The sequence below is a fragment of the Barbus barbus genome (assembly GCF_936440315.1).
Source record: "Barbus barbus genome assembly, chromosome: 9".
NCBI classification, from domain to species: domain Eukaryota; kingdom Metazoa; phylum Chordata; class Actinopteri; order Cypriniformes; family Cyprinidae; genus Barbus; species Barbus barbus.
The window spans coordinates 10630751-10651633 of record NC_136737.1 but is presented as its reverse complement, the minus strand read 5'-3'; the positions used below and the strand labels follow the sequence as shown (position 1 = coordinate 10651633).

General features: G+C 35.8%; 2 protein-coding genes across 3 annotated transcripts in view; both read right to left on the bottom strand.

Annotated features, from left to right (window-relative positions):
* Positions 1-2400: 2400 nt before the first annotated feature.
* Positions 2401-10585, bottom strand: LOC306874990 (striatin-interacting protein 1 homolog). 2 transcript variants are annotated; one of them, XM_079425338.1, is made up of 21 exons: positions 10437-10585; positions 9224-9293; positions 9034-9108; positions 8763-8897; positions 8569-8689; positions 8419-8487; positions 7637-7743; positions 7418-7545; positions 7148-7330; positions 6850-7070; positions 6705-6770; positions 6566-6629; positions 6386-6457; positions 6229-6303; positions 6046-6143; positions 4324-4450; positions 4027-4127; positions 3859-3925; positions 3676-3780; positions 3374-3578; positions 2401-3262 (listed from the first exon to the last, which is right to left on the bottom strand). In XM_079425338.1, exons 1-21 carry the CDS (start codon positions 10545-10547, stop codon positions 3015-3017), a joined length of 2448 nt encoding a protein of 815 aa, XP_079281464.1. In that variant the 5' UTR covers positions 10548-10585; the 3' UTR covers positions 2401-3014. The 2 variants fall into 2 exon arrangements, with proteins under 2 accessions (XP_079281464.1, XP_079281465.1); XM_079425339.1 differs by having other exon boundaries at positions 8419-8481; positions 10437-10576.
* A 901-nt stretch (positions 10586-11486) lies between these two features.
* Positions 11487-20883, bottom strand: part of LOC306874618 (NACHT, LRR and PYD domains-containing protein 12-like) — a gene marked incomplete at its 5' end in the record, with an annotated part of 108822 nt that continues 99425 nt past the window's right edge. Inside the window, 4 exons of the mRNA XM_079424766.1 lie at positions 11487-13074; positions 13399-13544; positions 13792-13953; positions 17604-17777. Coding sequence (XP_079280892.1) covers positions 13037-13074; positions 13399-13544; positions 13792-13953; positions 17604-17777 — 520 coding nt within the window. The 3' untranslated portion in view covers positions 11487-13036. The remainder of the gene's footprint in view (positions 13075-13398; positions 13545-13791; positions 13954-17603; positions 17778-20883) is intronic.

Here is a 20883-nt window from a genome sequence, read left to right as displayed (position 1 = left end):
AATTCTAATAAACTGTTCATTTAAAATTAGCTAATAAAATATTTTGATTAAATTTTCTGAGAGTTTTGTCAACATCGAATTGCATAGTATCTTTTTTTATATAAGTGTTGATTATATGTTAGAAAATTGTGTAATTGAACTAAAATATGTAATAGTTTTCACTACAAAAACATGGGATTTGTCCATTAACCTACATAGGACAGCTGGTTTGCAGAATGCATGGATGAAAATAAATTGTTTTGTTATGCTGACTTATTGATGTTTTTTGTCATGGTGAACAATATATTTTTGATTGCAATACATTTAGCACAGCAGGTAACAATGTGAATACAAGTGATACAAGATGGCGCCGCTGTGTTTGGACGCCGTCCAGGTCGCTCTGCTCAGATTGTGCTTTAATTAACTTTTTTACTTACTTTTACTTTCTCTTTTTACACATTTCACGTCGGCACTGATCACCTATAACAAAGAAACACTTTTGGACATTGGAAACCGCTACACTAACCTGTTCCAGGACACTTTATCCACGAATCCATCGTGGCCTCTGGAGATTCTTCGGAACGCGGAGATAAACAATAACCTCCCGAGGCGACGGATCAAGAACGCACTGGGATTCGAGACAGACTCAGGAAAAGGGCTCACAGTCCTCCTCTTTCGAGCATTTTGCTCGCAAATGTCCAGTCCTTGGAGAATAAGATGGACGATCTTAGAGCCAGGATTAGTTTCCAACGGGACATAAGGGACTGTAATATCCTTTGCTTGTCCGAAACATGGCTTCCGGACCTGATGGGATAACCGGCCGTATTCTGAGGTCCTGCGCCGATCAGCTCGCTGGTTTGTTCACTTCTATCTTTAATGAGTCCCTTGCTACCTCCGTGGTTCCCAACTCATTCAAAAAATCTGTCATTATCCCTGTGCCAAAGAACAATAAACCCTCTTGCCTGAATGACTATCGCCCAATCGCCAAGGTTTTTGAAAGACTTGTAAAGAGCCACATTTGCTCCTCCATACCTGATACTTTGGACCCTCTTTAGTTTGCTTATCGCCCAAATAGATCTACTGACAATGCCATCTCTCACGTCCTCCACTCGTCCCTCACACACACGGACAGCAACAATGGGAATTATGTAAGGCTGCTATTCATTGATTATAGCTCAGCTTTCAATACTATAGTCCCCATCAAGCTGGCATCTAAACTCACAGACCTCGGCCTAAACTCAAGTGGTGAAAGTTTGCCAGTTCACCTCAAAAGTTGGCCAACTTTCACCACTCAAACTCAAACACCTCAAACTTCATCCTGAAAACTTTCTATTCAGGGACCATAGAAAGTGTATTGACTCAGTGCATCTCAGTGTGGTATGGAAACAGCTCCAATCAGGACTGCAAAGCTCTACAGAGAGTTGTGCGCTTAGCTGAGCGCATCTCAGGGTCTGCTCTCCCCTCTATCTATGTAGAGATCTACCTACATCTACCTCAAACATTGCAAAAATAGAGCTGTTAAAATAATCAAGGACTCAAATCACCCTGGTAACTGTCTATTCACTTTACTTCCATCTGGTAAGCGCTTCCGTAGCCTGATGGCAAAAACTGAGAGACTTAGGAGGAGCTTCTTCCCCCAGGCCATCAGGCTCCTAAACTCTAACTCTGTCATAACATCACATGACTCCATGTAAATATGTATCACCATATCAATAAGCTATTCATAATTTTTTTCTACCTCATATTGCTGCTATTTAAATACTAGGGCTGGGTATTGTGACCAATTCTGCGATTTGATTCGATTCTTATTTTTGTGGTTACGATTCGATTTCGATTCGATTCGATATCAATTAGCTATCAATATTTCATTTAAAATGTTAGTTTTGCAGACATATTTTGATATAAATGCTGGTAACTGAAACTCTCCTACTTAAGTTTATTACTGAAATACACATCTACATTAATAATAGGGTGCACACAGTTGTTTTTTTTAGTGGAGCAATTCGAAAGATGGTGACACCTTCAGGACGAGAGGTGAATATTCATATCCTCTTACGTGAAGCACGCGCATTAAGAATCGATTTGGGGATTTCCCGAATCGATATCGTTGCGTTAAACTGAAGATCGATTAAAATCGGAGAATCGATATTTTTTACCCAACCCTATTAAATACCCTGTACAACTTTTTTGCACATTCCTCTTATATTACTATTTAAGTCAACAACATACTGACCTGAACATTTATATTTAATTTTTTCTACTTTTCTTTTTCTTAATATTTGTACACTTTATAATTGCACTGTCCTTGGAGCGGACCTGACTTACATTTCACTGCTGGTTATACTCTGTATAATTGTGTATGTGACGTATAAAAATCTTGAATAACTAATGTTAAATTCAGTAAGATGTTAAGACCTGACCAAATTTAAAAAAATGTTTTATACGTTTACAGTCGATCAGGATTTGGGAATCAATCACTAGCAGTGCTGCAGCAATGCTATTGCTGTATTTCAATGTAGACATTTATCTTTGCAAAAACAATTAGTAATAAATGTATAATTTAGTAATAAATAACCTGGAAAGTTCTAACAACACTATTTCTGACCTGAAACTTATTTTACCTCATAAATGACCAAAACAATCAGGGTCAGTAAAGAAGATGATTGTATTGCATTTAGTACTTATATATAAAGCCATACAATGAAAAACACATCAAAACACTCCTGGATAATTACAGTCTTTCACAATAACATCAGGTTTAATATTCAGTTGCATATAATTAATATTCAAAAGCAGCAGAAATAATAAACATAAAATGACCTCTTAGCACCTCTGACTAACAGTTCCCTTTTCTAAGAGTAAAAAAATTGCAGGTTTACTACAGACGCGCCATTATATTACACAAACAGACACGCGGGAAATAGTCCCTGTAACTGGACTCTAGTAAGCGTAGTGTTGTTGACAGAGTTTTACTCCGGTAAAAGTTATTTTCACAACCGCTGTAGTGAAGAGGCGCCGAAACACGTGACAAGTGTTCACTGCAGGAGTTCTTCCCAGGAAATGGGTTTGGAAAAGACCTCCCGTTCCAGCCAGAGGTCGTAGTTCATTTGGAAGTCTTCCGGAAGGTCGATCCGCTGTCCCAGCACGCTTTGCAGGCAGTTGTCCACCGGGAGGAATTCAGGGTTGCTCTGGTTCTTATCATAGCGGCGGCTGTTGAATCGTTCAATGTTTGCACGTAGGGCGCATTCTTCTGCCTGGAAATCCCACGGGCGAGCGTCCAGGTCTGCTGTCAGAGACAGGACTTGCTTAGTTCTGACACTACAAAACGTTTGATGCATCAAATCATTTATTGAAGACTGCTTAACATTCAAGACCAGACTCTTCTCCTACTCACCGTTTCCGTAAGCCCAGTCGTCGTTGAGCCGATGGCGCACTTTCTGGTATATCGCCGACATGGTTTTCATGTTGCTCTTCCTCCACTGTCGTCCCAGATACTTTGTCTGGACTTTAAGCAGTTTGAGCACATAAAGCTGCATCATAGCCTGCTTGACCTTCAGCGCCCTCTTCAAGATTGGAGCCGATTTGAACACCACCAACATCTAGAAAACGGAAAAATTTGAACTCTCTCTCCAGGTACAATAGATGAGCACTGAAAGCTCTAAAATATAACACGCTTGGATTTGTGTAGTGTCTCACCATGGTCCTGGAGTGCTTCCATTTGGTGAGTTTATTAAGGATGCGCAACAAATTAATACAGGAGAACAAGTTCCTCCAGCAGAACTGATTATTATCACCAGCTTCCTGTAATCAAAAGCATCAAACAGCTCAAAGACTCACTCAGATGAGCATTAGACACATTCGGATGTGTATTTTTCTCACCAGACTCTCAGCGGTGAGCTCTGGAAGCTCATGAATGACAGAGTGAGGGAAATCCAGAGCTGAGATGCTGCCAAAGAGAATGCAAAAAGAAGTCCAATCTTGATGTTCCAGGTCATTTTGAGGAATGAAAATGCTTTGAAATGACTAGAGATTGACTTGAAGGTTCACCTGTTTTTTGCAGTGATGTAGGACATGATGTTCTGGTTGAAGAACTTCAGGATCAGCGGGATACAGTTGGCAAACACCAGATGCTGTGCCATGTACTCAAACTGTGGCAGAAAACTTGCATTTTACTATTGTCACCAGTCAAAAAAATATCCCCACTAATTTTAAAAGACTTTTAAATGCCTCAAATCACATTTTGTATAATATAACGATAATACAGCTGGTTTGCATGAGAGTTAGATGTAGGGTATGGTTAGCAATTAAACTATTAAACAGCTTCAAAGATGTGTGTTTATATACCTGATAGACGTGGTTGAGTTTGAAGTGTTTCAGCAGCAGAAGCAGTATGGCTGAAATGGCTTTGACAATGATTTCTTTATGACGATTCACATCTACGCCCAACTTCATACTTTGAAGAACCGTAGTGCTAGAGAGATACCAGACAGACTGTCAAACTATGCATGCTTAATGTGCAAAATCGAAGCAAATTTAAATAAAGAAAAAATAAAGTCCATTGTCTACTGTCAATAGCTTAAAGATCTATGAAGAATTGCTCACACAAAAGTCACTTTCAAACCAAGCAGTTTTCTCTTGTTTATAGTGGCAAATTCACCTGACCTACTCAAAAATGAGGACAATTTGTTTGGAGAACTTTTCTGATTGCATGGATTCCTATTGTACTGGATTTCAACTGTGAAATTTTGCAAAGCAACAGCTGGTTCAAAAGTTTTTGAACCGTAAGATTTTTTATGTTTTTTTTTTAAAAGAAGTCTCTTCTGCTCACCAAGCCTGCATTTATTTGATCCAAAGTACAGCAAGAACCGTCAAATTTGGAAACATTTTTACTATTTAAAATAGCTGGTTTCTATTTGAACATTTTAAAATGTAATTTATTCCTGTGATTTCAAAGCTAACTATTCAGCATCATTACTCCAGTCTTCAGTGTCACATGATCCTTCAGAAATCATTCTAATTAAATAAATTATATAAATGAATACTTTTATTTAGCAAGGATGGTTTAAATTGATCAAAAGTGATAAAGACATTTATAATGTTACAAAAGATCTCAATTTCAGATAAATGCTGTTCTTCTGAACTTTCTATTCATCAAAGAAACCTGAAAAAATACTACTCAGCTGTTTTCAACATAATAATAATAAATGTTTTTTAAGCAGCAAATCAGAATATTGATGATTTCTGAAGGATCATGTGACTAGAACAATGGTGCTAAAAATTCAGTTTGGAAATCACAGAAATAAATTACATTTTTAAATATATTCAAATAGAAAACAGTTATTTTGAATAGTAAAAATATTTCACATTTTGTACTGTTCTTGCTGTACTTTGGATCAAATAAATGCAGGCTTGGAGAGCAGAAGAGACTTCTTTAAAAAAAAACATTAAAAATCGTACTGTTCAAAAACTTTTGACCAGTAGTGTATAAAAAGTGATAAAATTAAATTTAAACCGTTCAGTGATATTTTAGTTTCCACTCACACATAAAACTCACACGGATCTATTAAAATTTTTGCCCATGAATTTTCGTTGAGCAATGCTAAATGTGACAACACCTTTACTAAAGATACATATTTAAAAAACAAAAAGGTAGAAGAACACAGACAGTTATCTAATAACTACTTAACTAAACATTATAAAAACTAACAGAAATGAAAAATAAAAACGAATAAAATTACAAAACCACAATTAAATGACAAAAAATTATAAGAATATCTCAGTGACACTAAAAAAGCCCTGATTTTAGGTACACACATTTGACCAATCACAATCATATATTCTAGAGATAATGTTTAATATTTATAACCCAGGAGATATTTTTACAGCATCTGATGACATGAGCTCACTGTTGCCATGGTAACCCAGTTGTCTGGTGAGGGGAGTTTATGTTTGGAAATGATTCACCAATTCAGCTTCAAATAATTTGTTAAGAGAATCACTTTGTTTCAGTGACTCCATCAGATCATTAGCTTGCAAGTTCCATTCAAGAATCAATTAGTGTCTTACGGCATTTCCTCGGGCAGCACGTCTGCCAGGATGTTGATGGAGTCTGTCTTGGCTTTGGATGTGGGAGCAGCAGCCAAGAGGATCTTCAGAAGAGCAATCTGAACACACACACACACACACAGCCTGTCAGTATGAGAACGGCTCAAATGCAGTGGGACTAGTGTGCAAGTGACAGTTTCTCACCATGTACTGTGGTAAACTGGGTAAAATACCCTGGTATAAGAGCTCTGTGGCACACAGCTCCAGCTCTTCCTCACCCTAAACACACAAACAGAGAGAGAGTGTGTTAAGCTCATTATCAGAGGTCACATTGCAGCTCTATCAGTGTACAGCAACTCACGCCGGACAACGGGGTCTTCTGATACTCCTCTTCTTTAGCGATCTGGACCTCAGCGATGGACACATACTTGTGCTGAACACAAACTAAATGTTATATGTGGATCATGTAGTAAATATGCATAATATGCATGAGCAAGGTGGGGTTATGTTAATGAGCCATGGCTTATGCGGTGCTAATTACCTGTTTGAGAGTTCTGATGCTTTCATGTATGGGTCTGGGCAAACCAACTACTGTATCCGTGTCACTGCAACACAAATGCAAACATGCATCACTGCGCCTCACAGGAAATAAACAATCAAGCTTCATAAAACACACTCACCTTCCCAGCGTGTAACCGATGAATTTACTCCTGCTGGACTCCAGGAAGTTTTCAATATCCTTTTCCCTTTTAAGACAAAAACAGAACTTGTTTTTGAGAAAGCCATCAAATCAACCATATCAAATGGATGAAATCAAATTCCTACCTGACTTTCGGAGCCCATGGCAGACCCTTGGGAAAACAGACCCTTTCAGAAGGAGGATGTGGAATGGGAGGCGGCATGACCTCATCGCGCTCCATCGGGAAAGGCTCCGCCTCCAGAGAGTTGTCATTGTCGTCGTTCTCCTCTTCGTCCTCGCGGGCGTCATCAGCTTTATATGGGTCCTTCTCGTTAAATGCATCCAGGTTGTCCTGCTTTATAAGACCCTGAAGAAAAAGACGAATTTAAGGATTGTATATTTTTGGCTGAAATCCACTTATAATGTGTGCCAAAGTTCTGTTACTTTATGTTCTCTCCGGGCACGTCTCTGTTGCTGCTCAATGAGGTCGGAGGCAGACGCCGGCGGAGACGCGGCTCTCATGCTCCGCACCACGCGGATGCTGTCCTCCTGTAACGGTGGGAGACCCAGTGCAACCCGTTTACTGACTTTACAGCACTGCAGCTGCTCGAACCCGCCCAGAGTGAACTGGGATGCGTCAGGAAACACATAGACAAAAACATTAACACAACAGTCACCTGGTGTGAATTAGTCCAAAGCTGTACTTTAACTCACCAGGATGCTCTTCCACAGCAATAGCAGGACTTTCTTCATGGGGAAATGGGGCGCATGGCCGCTGCAGAACTTGGTAACCATCCCAAACAGCATGACTGAGACGGGCTCATGGTTATAGAGAGGAGAACCTGCCAGGAAACATTTGAAACAATTCTACTCTTCCATACTCAACATGTATCTTCAGATAAACCATCACATTTTAGATCAATGCATGCAGACCGAGTTCAGACTTGAAGGTTTCTCTGATGGTTCTCCACTCTGGAGTGTCTGTGGGTTCTTCACGCTGGATGGTCTCCACCATCTGATACATGATGTTCAGCAGCACCCTGAAAACACACATACACAGGGTTCTGAAAGACTGGCAGTGCCTCTTAACATAATCATTATTCTTATCCACGTCTATTTATTAATCAATTTGAAAACTTTTAAATTCTTTAAAAATGCAGTCAAATGTATAATAAAATAAATGAATCAATCACTTTACAAATATACAGATGGACAGCCATATTTGAAGGATTTAGGATTAAAAATGTAACAAAACGATACATTTATCAAATGTAACAATAATAAATGAATGCATCAAATTTCAAACATTTTTAGTTTTTGTTTAAATATATAGGCAAGTATAACAAAAATTCATTTTTCAATACTTTAAATGTTTTATTTAATTCAAAAACCTGGTTAAATGTAAAAAAAAAACGTTTTCAAATGAACAAATAAAATAGTAAATGTAGTTAAAATAAAATACTAAAATAATTAATAAAGTCTATTAATAAATTATAAATAGACATAATAATGTTTTATGTAACACTTGTTTAAAAATGTAGTCAAACGTAACAAAATAATAGAATAAATCTTTCAAATTAACAAATAATGTAATTAAATTTAAACATTTGAATTAATTGGCTTTAAAATTTACATTTAAAACAAATTAGTCCTTTTACCTATTATTCTAACCTATTAGTTAACAACTAGCATGCATGTACAGTGTGGTGTTGTACCTGAGGTCAGTGCTGTCAGCCAATGAAATGGCAGGTTTCCTGACCGCACTGCTGCATGCAGCACTGTTACTGAGAGACATTTAACACAGAGTTGAGTTATTAAGCTTACAGATGTGAAATATGAATGTGTGTGTGTGTAGTTCATCTCACTCGATCTCCATGTTGAGCAGCTCCACCAGTGCAGTGAACGCTCCCACATCCAGCAACAGGAAGACGTTATACCTCATCCAGTGCTGTACCTCCAGTTCTGAAGAACACTCGCCGAACGTTCCTGAAAACACACGAATCAGAGCTTATTAACACTGAAATTAATGCATGAATAAAGATTACAGACTGCGGTTTACCTTGAGCCATGTACAGGATGGCTCTGGCGACTTTTAAGCGGCGCTCTCGGCCGATCACATCTAGTCCGTCCAGCAGACGCATGGCATGAGCTCTGTGCTGAACCACATCCAGTTCGGTCCATTTCTGATCAGGCACTGCAGAAACACATCAACATGATCTTTTGTAACACACAGATCATCTTAGATACACACACACACAAAAAACATTTTAATGATGAAACCCGTGAATTTGTGTAACAGTCAAGTGAAAAATAAAGAGCTTAACACTTACTATGAGTGTGGAAATCTTCTTCGAAGCACTTTCTGTTGAGCAGAAACTCTGGTCCCTCTGTGTAACTGTACAACTCTACAAACAGCGTTTCATATAGGAAAACGACATGTTATTGCTGTCTGCAGTTTGTTTATGATTTGCGATATTATTACAGAAGAAAACAGCAGTAACGGAGCCACATCGCTCTCACCTGACAGTTCAACTGTCCATTTATCGGCATCTGAATATTCAAACTCCAGATCAGGAGCTTCTGAGAAACCCTGAGACATAAACACAACATATTAGTCTTTTTATCATCCATTTGTATGTTAAACACAGTCTTTCTGAGTCACTGTATAACTGTCCATCATCGGATGATAACTGATTACAGCTCAACCTTTCAAGAGAGACAAAATAGCTAAAAACAAAGACATCCTTGTGAAAAAAGATGGTCTTTAAATGTATTTTATGTGCACTTGTAGCGTAATTCGGTTGTTAAAAAGGATATTTTATAAGAAATTAACATATTAAGGACACCTTCATAACTATGTTTTTTTTTACACTTAAGTGGTTTTAAAAAGTACACTTTCTAACAATGTCAACTTTTTACTTTTAAGTACCTTGTAAATTATTGCATTACTTTACCAATTATCATATTGTACCAATGTTATTACCAATATATTTAAATACATGATGTACAGGTTTTGATTGAAATGACATGAATGTATATTTTTAGTTTACAGAGAAAGGCTTCACATTTGGCAGCACGCTTTAACCATATTTCAAAGAAAACTGAATTATGTAAATACATTATGAAGCTGTATTAAAATTGGCTCTTTAAGTGCATTTAATTTCAATTTAATCTATAATATATTTGCATGCAATGTCATGCAATTTAAAGACTGAAAGAACGACATTGAATATATTGTTTTAAACTATGTTAGATCCGCAATAAGTAGTCTCTTTACTACAGACAGATGCTAGTTAATATGTTAATATTATGAGAAATATGTTTATGTTCATCATACCGTTAACTTATCTAGGGTTAAATAATCAGAATAAAAACACGAGAGAAGAGATGAATCACAACGAATCATTAATTACATTAATCAATCATTATGTGTGTTATTCATTAATATATTTATTCTTTAATGATAATATAATAAGAGTGATTTAAAGAACATTTAAAAGTAGCTGTTGTTTAATGGGTTTGAGTTTAGTTACTAAACGTTGCCCATGAACAATTAAAATAAAATATTTTAATAATGATGCTCTTTGCATATTTTGCGCTATTGTTTATTTAATCAGCGCTGTATACATAATTTTAATCTTTGAATGTTGCTGATATTTATGCTAACACTTGTGTCAAACCTGCATACATATATACAATCAAACGGGTCTAGACAGCTTCGTGTGACTCTCACCTCCGAGTCTTTCCTCTGGTTTCTGGTGAACTCGCCGCGCATTTTATTCGGCAACATTTGGTTCTGGTTCTGTTTTTGTTTGTTGTTAGCACATAAACCGACAGCCTCCATCTTCACTCCACTTCCGGCTCCCGCTCCACACTCTCGCGTTACGTACTCACATCTCGCGATGTTTCAGCCTGTGAGATACAGATGATTTATTTCATGACCTTGATTTAATATTATTATTGCTATGTTTTATTCACACAGTTACTTTTCATAATATATGAGGGTATAGGATGTTCCTTCAAGGTAAAATAAAATAAAATAAAATAAATAAAGGGCAACTAACTAATGTGCCCCTGGACCACAAAACCAGTCATTTTCAGACCTTAACACATTTTTTAACAAGTTTGTATGAGAGATGAGTGTTAATTTAAGGGTTACTTAAGGGTTTGTATGTTTAACAGCTACATAGAACATTTTTAAACATACAATATAGCCTATTTGTATCATATTAATGATGGATATAAGTTATTACATTTTATTCCACTAACATGAATAACATGCAAAGTTCATTAAATATCCAAATATCCTCATTCAATAAAAATTTGCAGCTGTACTTCCAGAAAGACCAAAGTTATATATAAAAAAAAAAAAAAAATTCACATCCATTTTTTTGGTTTGTGTGTAAATTCTCTAGTGACACCAGAGCTCTTCCCCACAGCTCATTTGGCCATCAATTCATTCTGCTATAAATTACACAATGTCTTTCTTTTTAAATTGTAAACACTGTATATTTTATACATGCACTATACGAGTTATCGTTTTGATTGGAATCAGTGGACACTTTGGGAAGACCCTTGTGAGTATGTGACCGTTCAGGAATCTGAAACAGACATCTACAAGAATGGAAAAATGTATAGCCTACAGCCAACTCTAATAATATTAGTATATTCATATATATATTTAATATATATTAGTTTGTATATTTATGAGAATCACTGGACTATAGTTTCTGGGGCACTGAACAAAAAGGTAAATAAGGACTCAATCAGACTTGAATTTGGTACATTTGGTAACCATTTTATGGATCTTCTGGGATTCACAGAAAATGAGATTTTTCAGTGAAAAACTTTAATATTTCTTGAAACAGAAACTCACTGTCATGGAAGAGAGATGGTGAAATGGAGTGTTTTGGCCCGGTGGTCATTTATCTCTGGAAGCCAGAAAAGGAGAGAATCTAGGCTCAAAATACCCCCTCGTTTCAAACCCTGAGACATAACTGAACTGTCTTAGATCTGAAACAACATCAACGCATTCTCTTGATCATATAATGTTAATTAGTAGATTAAGTGTTAATATATCTTATTCATGAGCATATAATTCTGTGTAATAATAATAATAATTCATTCATATTCATAACATAATCTGTACACTACAGTCTCAGCAGTGCTGATGATCAGGGAATATAGTGGAGCACAGAGAGGAATAATGGATCACAGCAGGAAAAGCAATCACACACAGAGCTGTTTAATACTAGTTCTGCTGAAGGTTTGGATCATACGTACCCCGCGTCCCAATGTGCATACCATCCATTCTATCTGCCCTAAATAGTGTTGAAAATTACTAATATCACATATAATTTAGGATGGATAGTGTGCACATTGGGACAGAGGCATACAGTCTATAGTTTACCATAGACTGTAAAAAACTGATGAGAAAGACGAGATATAACACAAGAGTCACAGATCATACGAGATGAGCGCATCCATACTGAGGGGAAGTTAGTGACCATAGACAGGTATTTATTATGTTTATGGTAGTGTCCTGCTGAAACTGTTGCTTGTTCTTCATATAATGTGATGGTGATGATCTAGCGGTGAACTTGAGGAACTGCAGATGTGTCTTTTTCAGTTTCAAGTCTACAACTTTAAGCAGGAAAATCTTGGCATCTACTGCTGTATCTCCAATTATACTGATAGCTGGCTATTGAACTAATAAACTCTTCAAACTAAATAAAATGATCAAGTTTTTTATTTGTATAGTTACAATATGATAATACAATACAAGAGAAGATTAAAATCACTAAACAAAAAGCATTAGAAACACAATCTAAACTAGTGACTGAAAGCACATAATATGCTACATAAAGTCTAACAGTAAAGATCAGTCTGGGCTGGTTTGAGAACAGATTCATCCACATCTCTTACTTCTGTCAAAGAGTCTTGTGTACAGAGACATGTTTCTCATGAAACAGACACAGAACTTACAAAAACACATTTAAATAATCATTCTGTATATAAAATGTAAGAGAAATGTAAAGTAAAGTAAAACATACATGGATGTAAAATAAAACAATGGTATAAAGAAATATAAATACGACCGGACCACTGATCTTTAAAATGAGTCTATTATAGATCACTGACTTGAATCTGTTCATGTAGCCCATAATAATTACATTTTCATTTTAGACTTTCAGTTTATGTCATTTGACATATAAGTGCTAAATTACATGATCAGCAATATTTTAATTGCTTCATTATGGACGAGTTTAATCTTGACATCATCATGATGAAGGTCTTCTACTATAGACTTGTATCCATCTAATCCAGCTCACCTCAGTGTTCATCAGCCTCTTCTTCCTCCTCTGTTTCAGCTGTAAAATATGCAAAATAGCATTCAGATAAATACAAAACCAACAATAAACATTCAACATTACTCATGTGTTCATGTATGCTTCTGTCAATGCTGCATTATTTCATCTGAAGGTCTAACTCTCTTCCACCTGAATGCATTAGTAATCATTTCTAAAAAGTAATATACAACAGTTCACATCATAACTTTATATTTGTTAAAGCAGTGCTGTCTGAAGCTGTAGTAGCTGTAAGTCTGGCTTTGTTTGTATTCATTGCTTGCTATTGAGCATCATCTCACAAAATTACCATCACATATTGATTTATTACAGAACTAAAGAAACAACCTTCTGAGGATTCCTCATCTGATGATGACGTTTCTTGATCTGTTGATTTCACAGATTCCTGCTGAGCTTCAGACCGAGAAAACCATCCTCCAACGCTACTAATGTAGTTCACACCAGTGCTCCAGAGTGACTGTTCTTTCTTCAGGCTGTCAGGAGGAACCAGAAGAGAACAACGATGTTGAGTAGAAGTTGAAAATTTGTTACAATATTTTAATTAGTACAAAGTAGTCTGTAAATAATATATATATATATATATATATATATATATATATATATATACATATATATATATATATATATATATATATTTTTTTTTTTTTATAATACATTTAAAACAATGTACATGATGTTTGTTTGTGTTAGCATGACAGCGTCAAATGGATGTTTACTCACCTCAGTTTACAGTTTGAGTCTCGCAGCACGTCACTGAGCTGCTGCTTTGAGTCTCCTATTTCATTGTTTCTCAGATCAAGCTCTTTTAAAAACTGCAGTGCTTTGGTTTCAGCCAAAGACTGAGCCAAACAAGCAACATCTGAAATGCCACAGTCATTTAGACTAGAAAGAGAAAGACAAGCAGACAGAGGAAGAACATTATTTTCCCTTTAACCCAGAGTGTGATATTAACCCAGAGAGTGATATTAACCCAGAGTGTGATATTAACTCAGAGAGTGATATTAACCCAGAGTGTGATATTAACCCAGAGAGTGATATTAACCCAGAGAGTGATATTAACCCAGAGTGTGATATTAACCCAGAGTGTGATATTAACCCAGAGAGTGATATTAACCCAGAGAGTGATATTAACCCAGAGTGTGATATTAACCCAGAGAGTGATATTAACCCAGAGTGTGATATTAACTCAGAGTGTGATATTAACCCAGAGAGTGATATTAACCCAGAGAGTGATATTAACCCAGAGTGTGATATTAACTCAGAGAGTGATATTAACCCAGAGAGTGATATTAACCCAGAGTGTGATATTAACCCAGAGAGTGATATTAACCCAGAGTGTGATATTAACCCAGAGTGTGATATTAACCCAGAGAGTGATATTAACCCAGAGTGTGATATTAACTCAGAGTGTGATATTAACCCAGAGAGTGATATTAACCCAGAGTGTGATATTAACCAAGAGAGTGATATTAACCCAGAGTGTGATATTAACCCAGAGAGTGATATTAACCCAGAGAGTGATATTAACCCAGAGTGTGATATTAACCAAGAGAGTGATATTAACCCAGAGTGTGATATTAACCCAGAGTGTGATATTAAACCAGAGTGTGATATTAACCCAGAGTGTGATATTAACCCAGAGAGTGATATTAACCCAGAGAGTGATATTAACCCAGAGTGTGATATTAACCCAGAGAGTGATATTAACCCAGAGAGTGATATTAACCCAGAGTGTGATATTAACCCAGAGAGTGATATTAACCCAGAGTGTGATATTAACCCAGAGTGTGATATTAACCCAGAGAGTGATATTAACCCAGAGTGTGATATTAACCCAGAGTGTGATATTAAACCAGAGTGTGATATTAACCCAGAGTGTGATATTAACCCAGAGAGTGATATTAACCCAGAGAGTGATATTAACCCAGAGTGTGATATTAACCCAGAGTGTGATATTAACTCAGAGAGTGATATTAACCCAGAGAGTGATATTAACCCAGAGTGTGATATTAACCCAGAAGGCACAGTCACGTTTGCTATTTCTTAGCATAATTGTGTATCAAAATCAAAATCTCAAAAACACAGAAACCATGTGATGAGGAATTTCACCTAATGGCTTTTCAGTGGCAGATAGATTCCCAGTGTTTCCCATTAATTATTTAAACTATGGTAACCCACTCTAATTTGTCCCAACATAGTTTGATAATGAACCAAAAATCTTTTAAAGTTCTGATTAACATAAACTTGCACTGTTGCATGTGTTACTCCCAGACCGTCAGTCAACCTCTGTGAGTGAAGGAGACAGATATAATATTATTATAATGCTATTATTGTTCATTAAAACTGACATTTAATGAAAAAGGCAGAGTTGTGCTTGTCATATTTCATTTTATTTTACATACAGTGAATCAGAGTACGTGTGCACATATTACCTAAACTACATTGTTTTATATTTTAAAAATGAAAATGAAAAGAGGGTTGTGTTTTATATTTTGAAGAAAACGAAAAGGCAGAGGTGTTTGATATAATTTTGTTTGATTGAAATGCGTGCATTTTTGTGGCTACTAATATTTAAAATGAAACAGAAAAGGGGCAGAGCTGTTTGATATAATTTTGTTTCACTGTAATGCATGTACGTTCCCTGAAATACATTTTTGCGGCTATTAATATGTTTACATGAAAACAACAAGAGGCAGTGGTGTTTGATATCGTATTTCGTCGTATTGTAATACAGTGTAGATAACTTAAGACGAGCTGACTGACGAACTGTCTGAACTTTGTGTACTTGGTATTGAGAAACGGCCTCTGTTCCTGACATGCACCTTTCACAGAGAAGAAAGTCAAAAATATTGACGTTTTCAAGCAGCCATTCAGATTTTTGTATTCATTTTGGTGTTTATCAAACAACACTAAATACTTAAAGACAGTATTTATTTATTAATTATATATATTTTTTTAATCTGGACCAAATCATGCCAGAAAAGATATCTGAAAAAAAATAAAATATATAAATAAAACAAATTAAACAAATAATTAAAATAAAAAATAATTGGGATTTTTTTTCACATTTTTGTTTACTATTTTATTGTATTTTCAAAAGCATTGTTATGTCCAAACTTCTTTTTGTTATATTCAAATTTTTTGTTATTAACCTTGACTGAAATAATAGCCAGAAAAATCTGTTTGTTATTTTTCCACTGGACTTTTTTTTTGACCTTTAGACAAAATGTGATCCTGGACCACAAAACCAGTCATAAGTCGCACGGGTATATTTGTAGCAATAGCCAAAAATACATTGTATGGGTCAAAATTATACATTTTTCTTTTATGCCAAAAATCATTAGGATATTAAGTAAAGATCATTTTCCATGAAGATATTTTGTAAATGTCCTACCGTAAATATTTAAAAACTTTATTTTTGATCAGTAATATGCATAGCCAAGAACTTAATTTGGACAACTCTAAAGGCAATTTTGTTTTTGCACCCTCAGATTAGTTAGTTGCATCTCGGCCAAATATTGTCCTATCATAAACCATACGTCATCTGAAAGCTGAATAAACAAGCTTTCCATTGATGTATAAATCTCAATTTCGAAAAATTAACCCTTATGACTGGTTTTGTGGTCCAAGGTCACAAATATTAAAGAAAAATGTTTTCATGTGTTTTATGTTTTGTGTCATATTTGATAAATCAGGATTTTATGGCTCATATACCGTAATATATAGTGAAGATATGGGGCTCATACTTGAGGAAAAACAGCTCAATTTTATTCCAAACTGAGCAAAAATTTGAAACTAAGAAAAAAAACTTTTAACAGATCCAGCTTCTTAATTTTCCCTGAAAGTGCACCAGACTGATGCATTTACTTTTTAAATGTACACTTTATTTCCCCCCACACAATGAATTTTGTATTTAGTTCATATCTGACAGGGAAATTCACAGTATGTCAATATAAATGAAGGAAAGAGGGCAGTTTAAAAATCAACAAATTATACATAATAAAGAAAAATAAAAGCACAAGTGAAGTGTCAGAGAGAGAAGATTCTGCAGGAACACATTCACTCTTCTACAACTTATCAATGATATTTTCTGTTTATGTTATAATACTATTACAGTTACTCTTATCACAAACATCATTTCTTGTATTAAACTAATTGCTTTTTTGCGCTCCTTTGCTCACACTCTCTCTGTCTGTCTGGTTTGAGGAGCATGTACTTTGGGCAGCTTGGCTGATACTGTTACCCCGCTGTTGTTCGCCCTGTGGTCTCAGCCACTGTTAGTGATGTTACTGTTACTGAGGTTCTTTGTGCCAAACTGCACTTTTAAAGCTAATCAGTATGAAATGATCACCTGCCTGTTTGGTACCTGACAGGTGTTTATAACAGACCCTGCTCTCATCAGTTCATAAAACACAACAGGGATTATTTTCCACAAATACAACGTGAACTCAGACTCTTTGTGAGATATTGAGTAAAAGTGTTAAATTGCAATGTTGAAATGATTTTAAGCTTTTTTTAAGCATTTTCCTCACCTCAGTCTCTCCAGTTTACAGTGTGAATCCTTCAGTACGTCACATAAGTGATTCACCCCTCTGTTTCCTATTTTATTCTGACTGAGGTCCAGTTCTCTCAGGTGTGATGGGTTTGAACACAGAGCTGGAGTCAGGATGAGACACTGTTTCTCTGTAATACTGCATCCACACAGACTGAAGACAAGAGAAATGACAATGAATCAGATCCATTTATGTGTGAGTTAAATGCATCATAACTAAATGTCATATAGCACACTAATACACCAGCAGAAGCATGAAAAATATATTATAGAACTATAAACCAATTCCTAACCAAGATTTGAGGATACTAGATTCAAGTTTAGACAATCATCACTCAGTCAAAATATGTTATAAATGTAGATATCATTTTGTGAATTATAAATGTAGAACTGATTGAAACATTTCAATTGATTATTTTCACATTCTTAATGTGAGAAAATCACAATCTTAATATAAAGTCATTTTAGTGTAGTTTACTCTACTTTCATTTTTAAATGGAATATAAGTATATTAAGTAGGGATACTGTGCTCCTGTATTCGTACTCGTAAAAATGCTCCGATACCAAACGCCGATACCACACAGCGTGTGAACAGAGCTGTGTCCAGATAAAGCATCACTGACAACAGAACAACAGAGAGTAGAATGGAGTTATTAGAGATTAAGGATGTCCATGAAGTACATGTAGGTTATGTAATTAATATAGCAAATGTTAAACATTTAATATTCATGCCGGTATAGTGGATGATAAGCAGAGCATGCGGTGGCATAGATGTGCGAGCTTGTCGAGTAAATATCCCTTTCTCACACACATCACTGGAAAGTTTGTAGTTCGGTTGGATAGGTCAAAAGCAAGTGAGTAAACCAATGCACAAGTTACTAAAGTTATTTTTCAGTAAGGATAGTGAGAGAGCGTACACTTCTGTTGCATGATCTTGATTGCTGTTCGCTCCTTTGGCGCATACATTTGGATTAAAGCTAAATCATAAATATAAAGCAAACACAAATTATAGGGGCATTAAACCACATTTATTTTAACTGTCAAAGTATATACGATTTGAAAGTGAAACAAGCAGAAGGTGTGAAATTTGATAGGCTATACGAGTCTCTCTCATTCTGCACCAATGTGTGCATACCTTGTGCATGTTTTTGCTTGCTTTAAAAGGCCAAAGTATACTTTGGTTTTTACTCTTACGTGAGCATCCGCGTACAGTGCGTGTGACAAATTTCGTCACCAAAATAGTACGCGCATACTCGTATTATGTATAACCAGTGGTTCCCTGCATTATTTAAGGAAAACGTCTTGTGATTACAGTACTGAGCCGCTGCAATAGAGCAGCTCAAATGCACTATTAAATTAAAGATGAAATACCATAGAGCAATAAAATGAACAGTGAAAGTAACAAAAGCTTGTGCAATACATTTTTACATGTATAATTAAGTGTGAAAATAACTGAAGGAATTGCTGTTGAATGAAGCCAGCTAACATGATTCATATTATTTTATTTATTATTTTTATAATTACTATTATCATTATTTTGTTTCTGTACTCAAATTTTTTTTTTAAATTACAAATGCAATTACAATACAGGTATCGGTATCGGCGAGTGCCAAATATGAAAGTATCGGTATCTGACTTGTTCTGAAAAAAGTGGTATCGGTGCATCCTGAATATTAAGTGAAGAAAGCGTAGTCAAGTTAAATTTACTGCATGCTGATGTAGTTCATTACTGTTACTACTATAAATCACAGTAGTTGGTGTCTACTTGGGTTTCTGAAATTAGTAACACCCACTGAATCCGAGTGTTTTTGACAAAGTTAAAATGAAGATAGGTTTGTAAAATTGATCATTTTCTTTCTAAACTTTTTGAGAAAAAAAAAGTTGCTAACTTCACAAGCAAACCTCCAGAAACATGCATTTCATGATCCCTTTTAGATTTTGTGAAAAGCACCATCAGTGTTATAGAAACCATTTAACTCCGTCAGAATAATCTATTGTGGTGCACTTTTTTTTTTTAAATCTCATTTTGCAGCAAAGTTTTGTCAGATTTCAGCACGTAAATTTTTCTGCCGACAGAAATACTGAACCATCAGTCCATTAGCTCATAGTACTTTAAAATCTTTCTTTATAAAGGGAAACGTCAGAATATTCAGTGCTATACATTTTGTAACTTGTTGTAAAGAGTAAATTTAAATCACACTGTTATTGCTGTACAGCGTAATGATGATACTAACTGTAGTTTCTCCAGCTTGCATTGCATTGTACTGCCCAACAGAAGCCCAAGGTTTTCAACTCCAGAGTCTCCTAGTTGATTCCCACTGAGGTCCAGTTCTCTCAGATGTGATGGATTTGATTTCAGAGCTGAAGTCAGAGCTGAACAATCATCAGCTTTTATAGCACAAGACCTTAACCTGCATTCAGAGAAATGAGACAAATATATTTTTATTATAAGTTGGCCCTCCCAGTTGGGTGCACTTTGTGTCAATTTACAAAAGATGAACCATTACTCAGCAATATTTCTGAGGTTTCGCAATAAGTACATTGTGTCAGAATTCTGCACCTAGTGCTTATCAACGTCAAGATGGAGGTCAGTGAAACAAACTCGTTATTCTTTCCCAGGACAATAATAATGTTGTTTTGCATCAGTTGCTTCACCAGTCTGCAACCTTGAATGTATCCTCCTTAGACTTTCAGTGTCTAAATGTTCATCCGTTGAGCGTACCACAAAAAACAACCCAAAACAGTAAAAAGCACATTTTGGCTATTTAATTTATGCAATGGCCTACATGGGGGAAAAAATGCGAAAAACCGTGCATAAAAGAGGATCGATATAAGAAAAGATACAGTTCATGCCTTACTGTTTGAGTAAACACTTGCTGAATTAATGATTTTAATTGCATTTGGAATAAAAGACCTCTTAAACACATTTTTATTTAGGCTACTAGAGGAACTCTATAACGTGTACCTGACTTCAAGGGCTCAAACTGTCCGAAAAGAGGATGAGAACTATCTGCAAGAATAACTCTAGCCTTCTTCTTTGTCCTTTCAACATAAAGTTGTTTTAATTGGTTCTATTATATCGGTACTACAGCGAAAACCTTCTGAGGATTCCTCGTCTGATGGTGACTTTCCTTGTTCCGTTGATTTCACAGGTTCCTCTTGAGCTGGATCTATATCAGTACTACAGCGAGAACCTTCTGAGGATTCTTCGTCTGATGGTAACTTTCCTTGTTCCATTGATTTCACAGGTTGCTGTTGAG

Excerpts from the sequence above, each read along its gene's own strand:
- LOC306874990 (XM_079425338.1), bottom strand. The coding sequence starts at position 10,547 with ATGGAGGCTGTCGGTTTATGTGCTAACAACAAACAAAAACAGAACCAG. Across the intron at positions 6,630-6,704 it reads ATCGGTTACACGCTGGGAAG|TGACACGGATACAGTAGTTG; the intron begins GTGAGTGTGTTT and ends TTTGTGTTGCAG. Across the intron at positions 3,926-4,026 it reads TACATCACTGCAAAAAACAG|CATCTCAGCTCTGGATTTCC; the intron begins GTGAACCTTCAA and ends TCTCTTTGGCAG.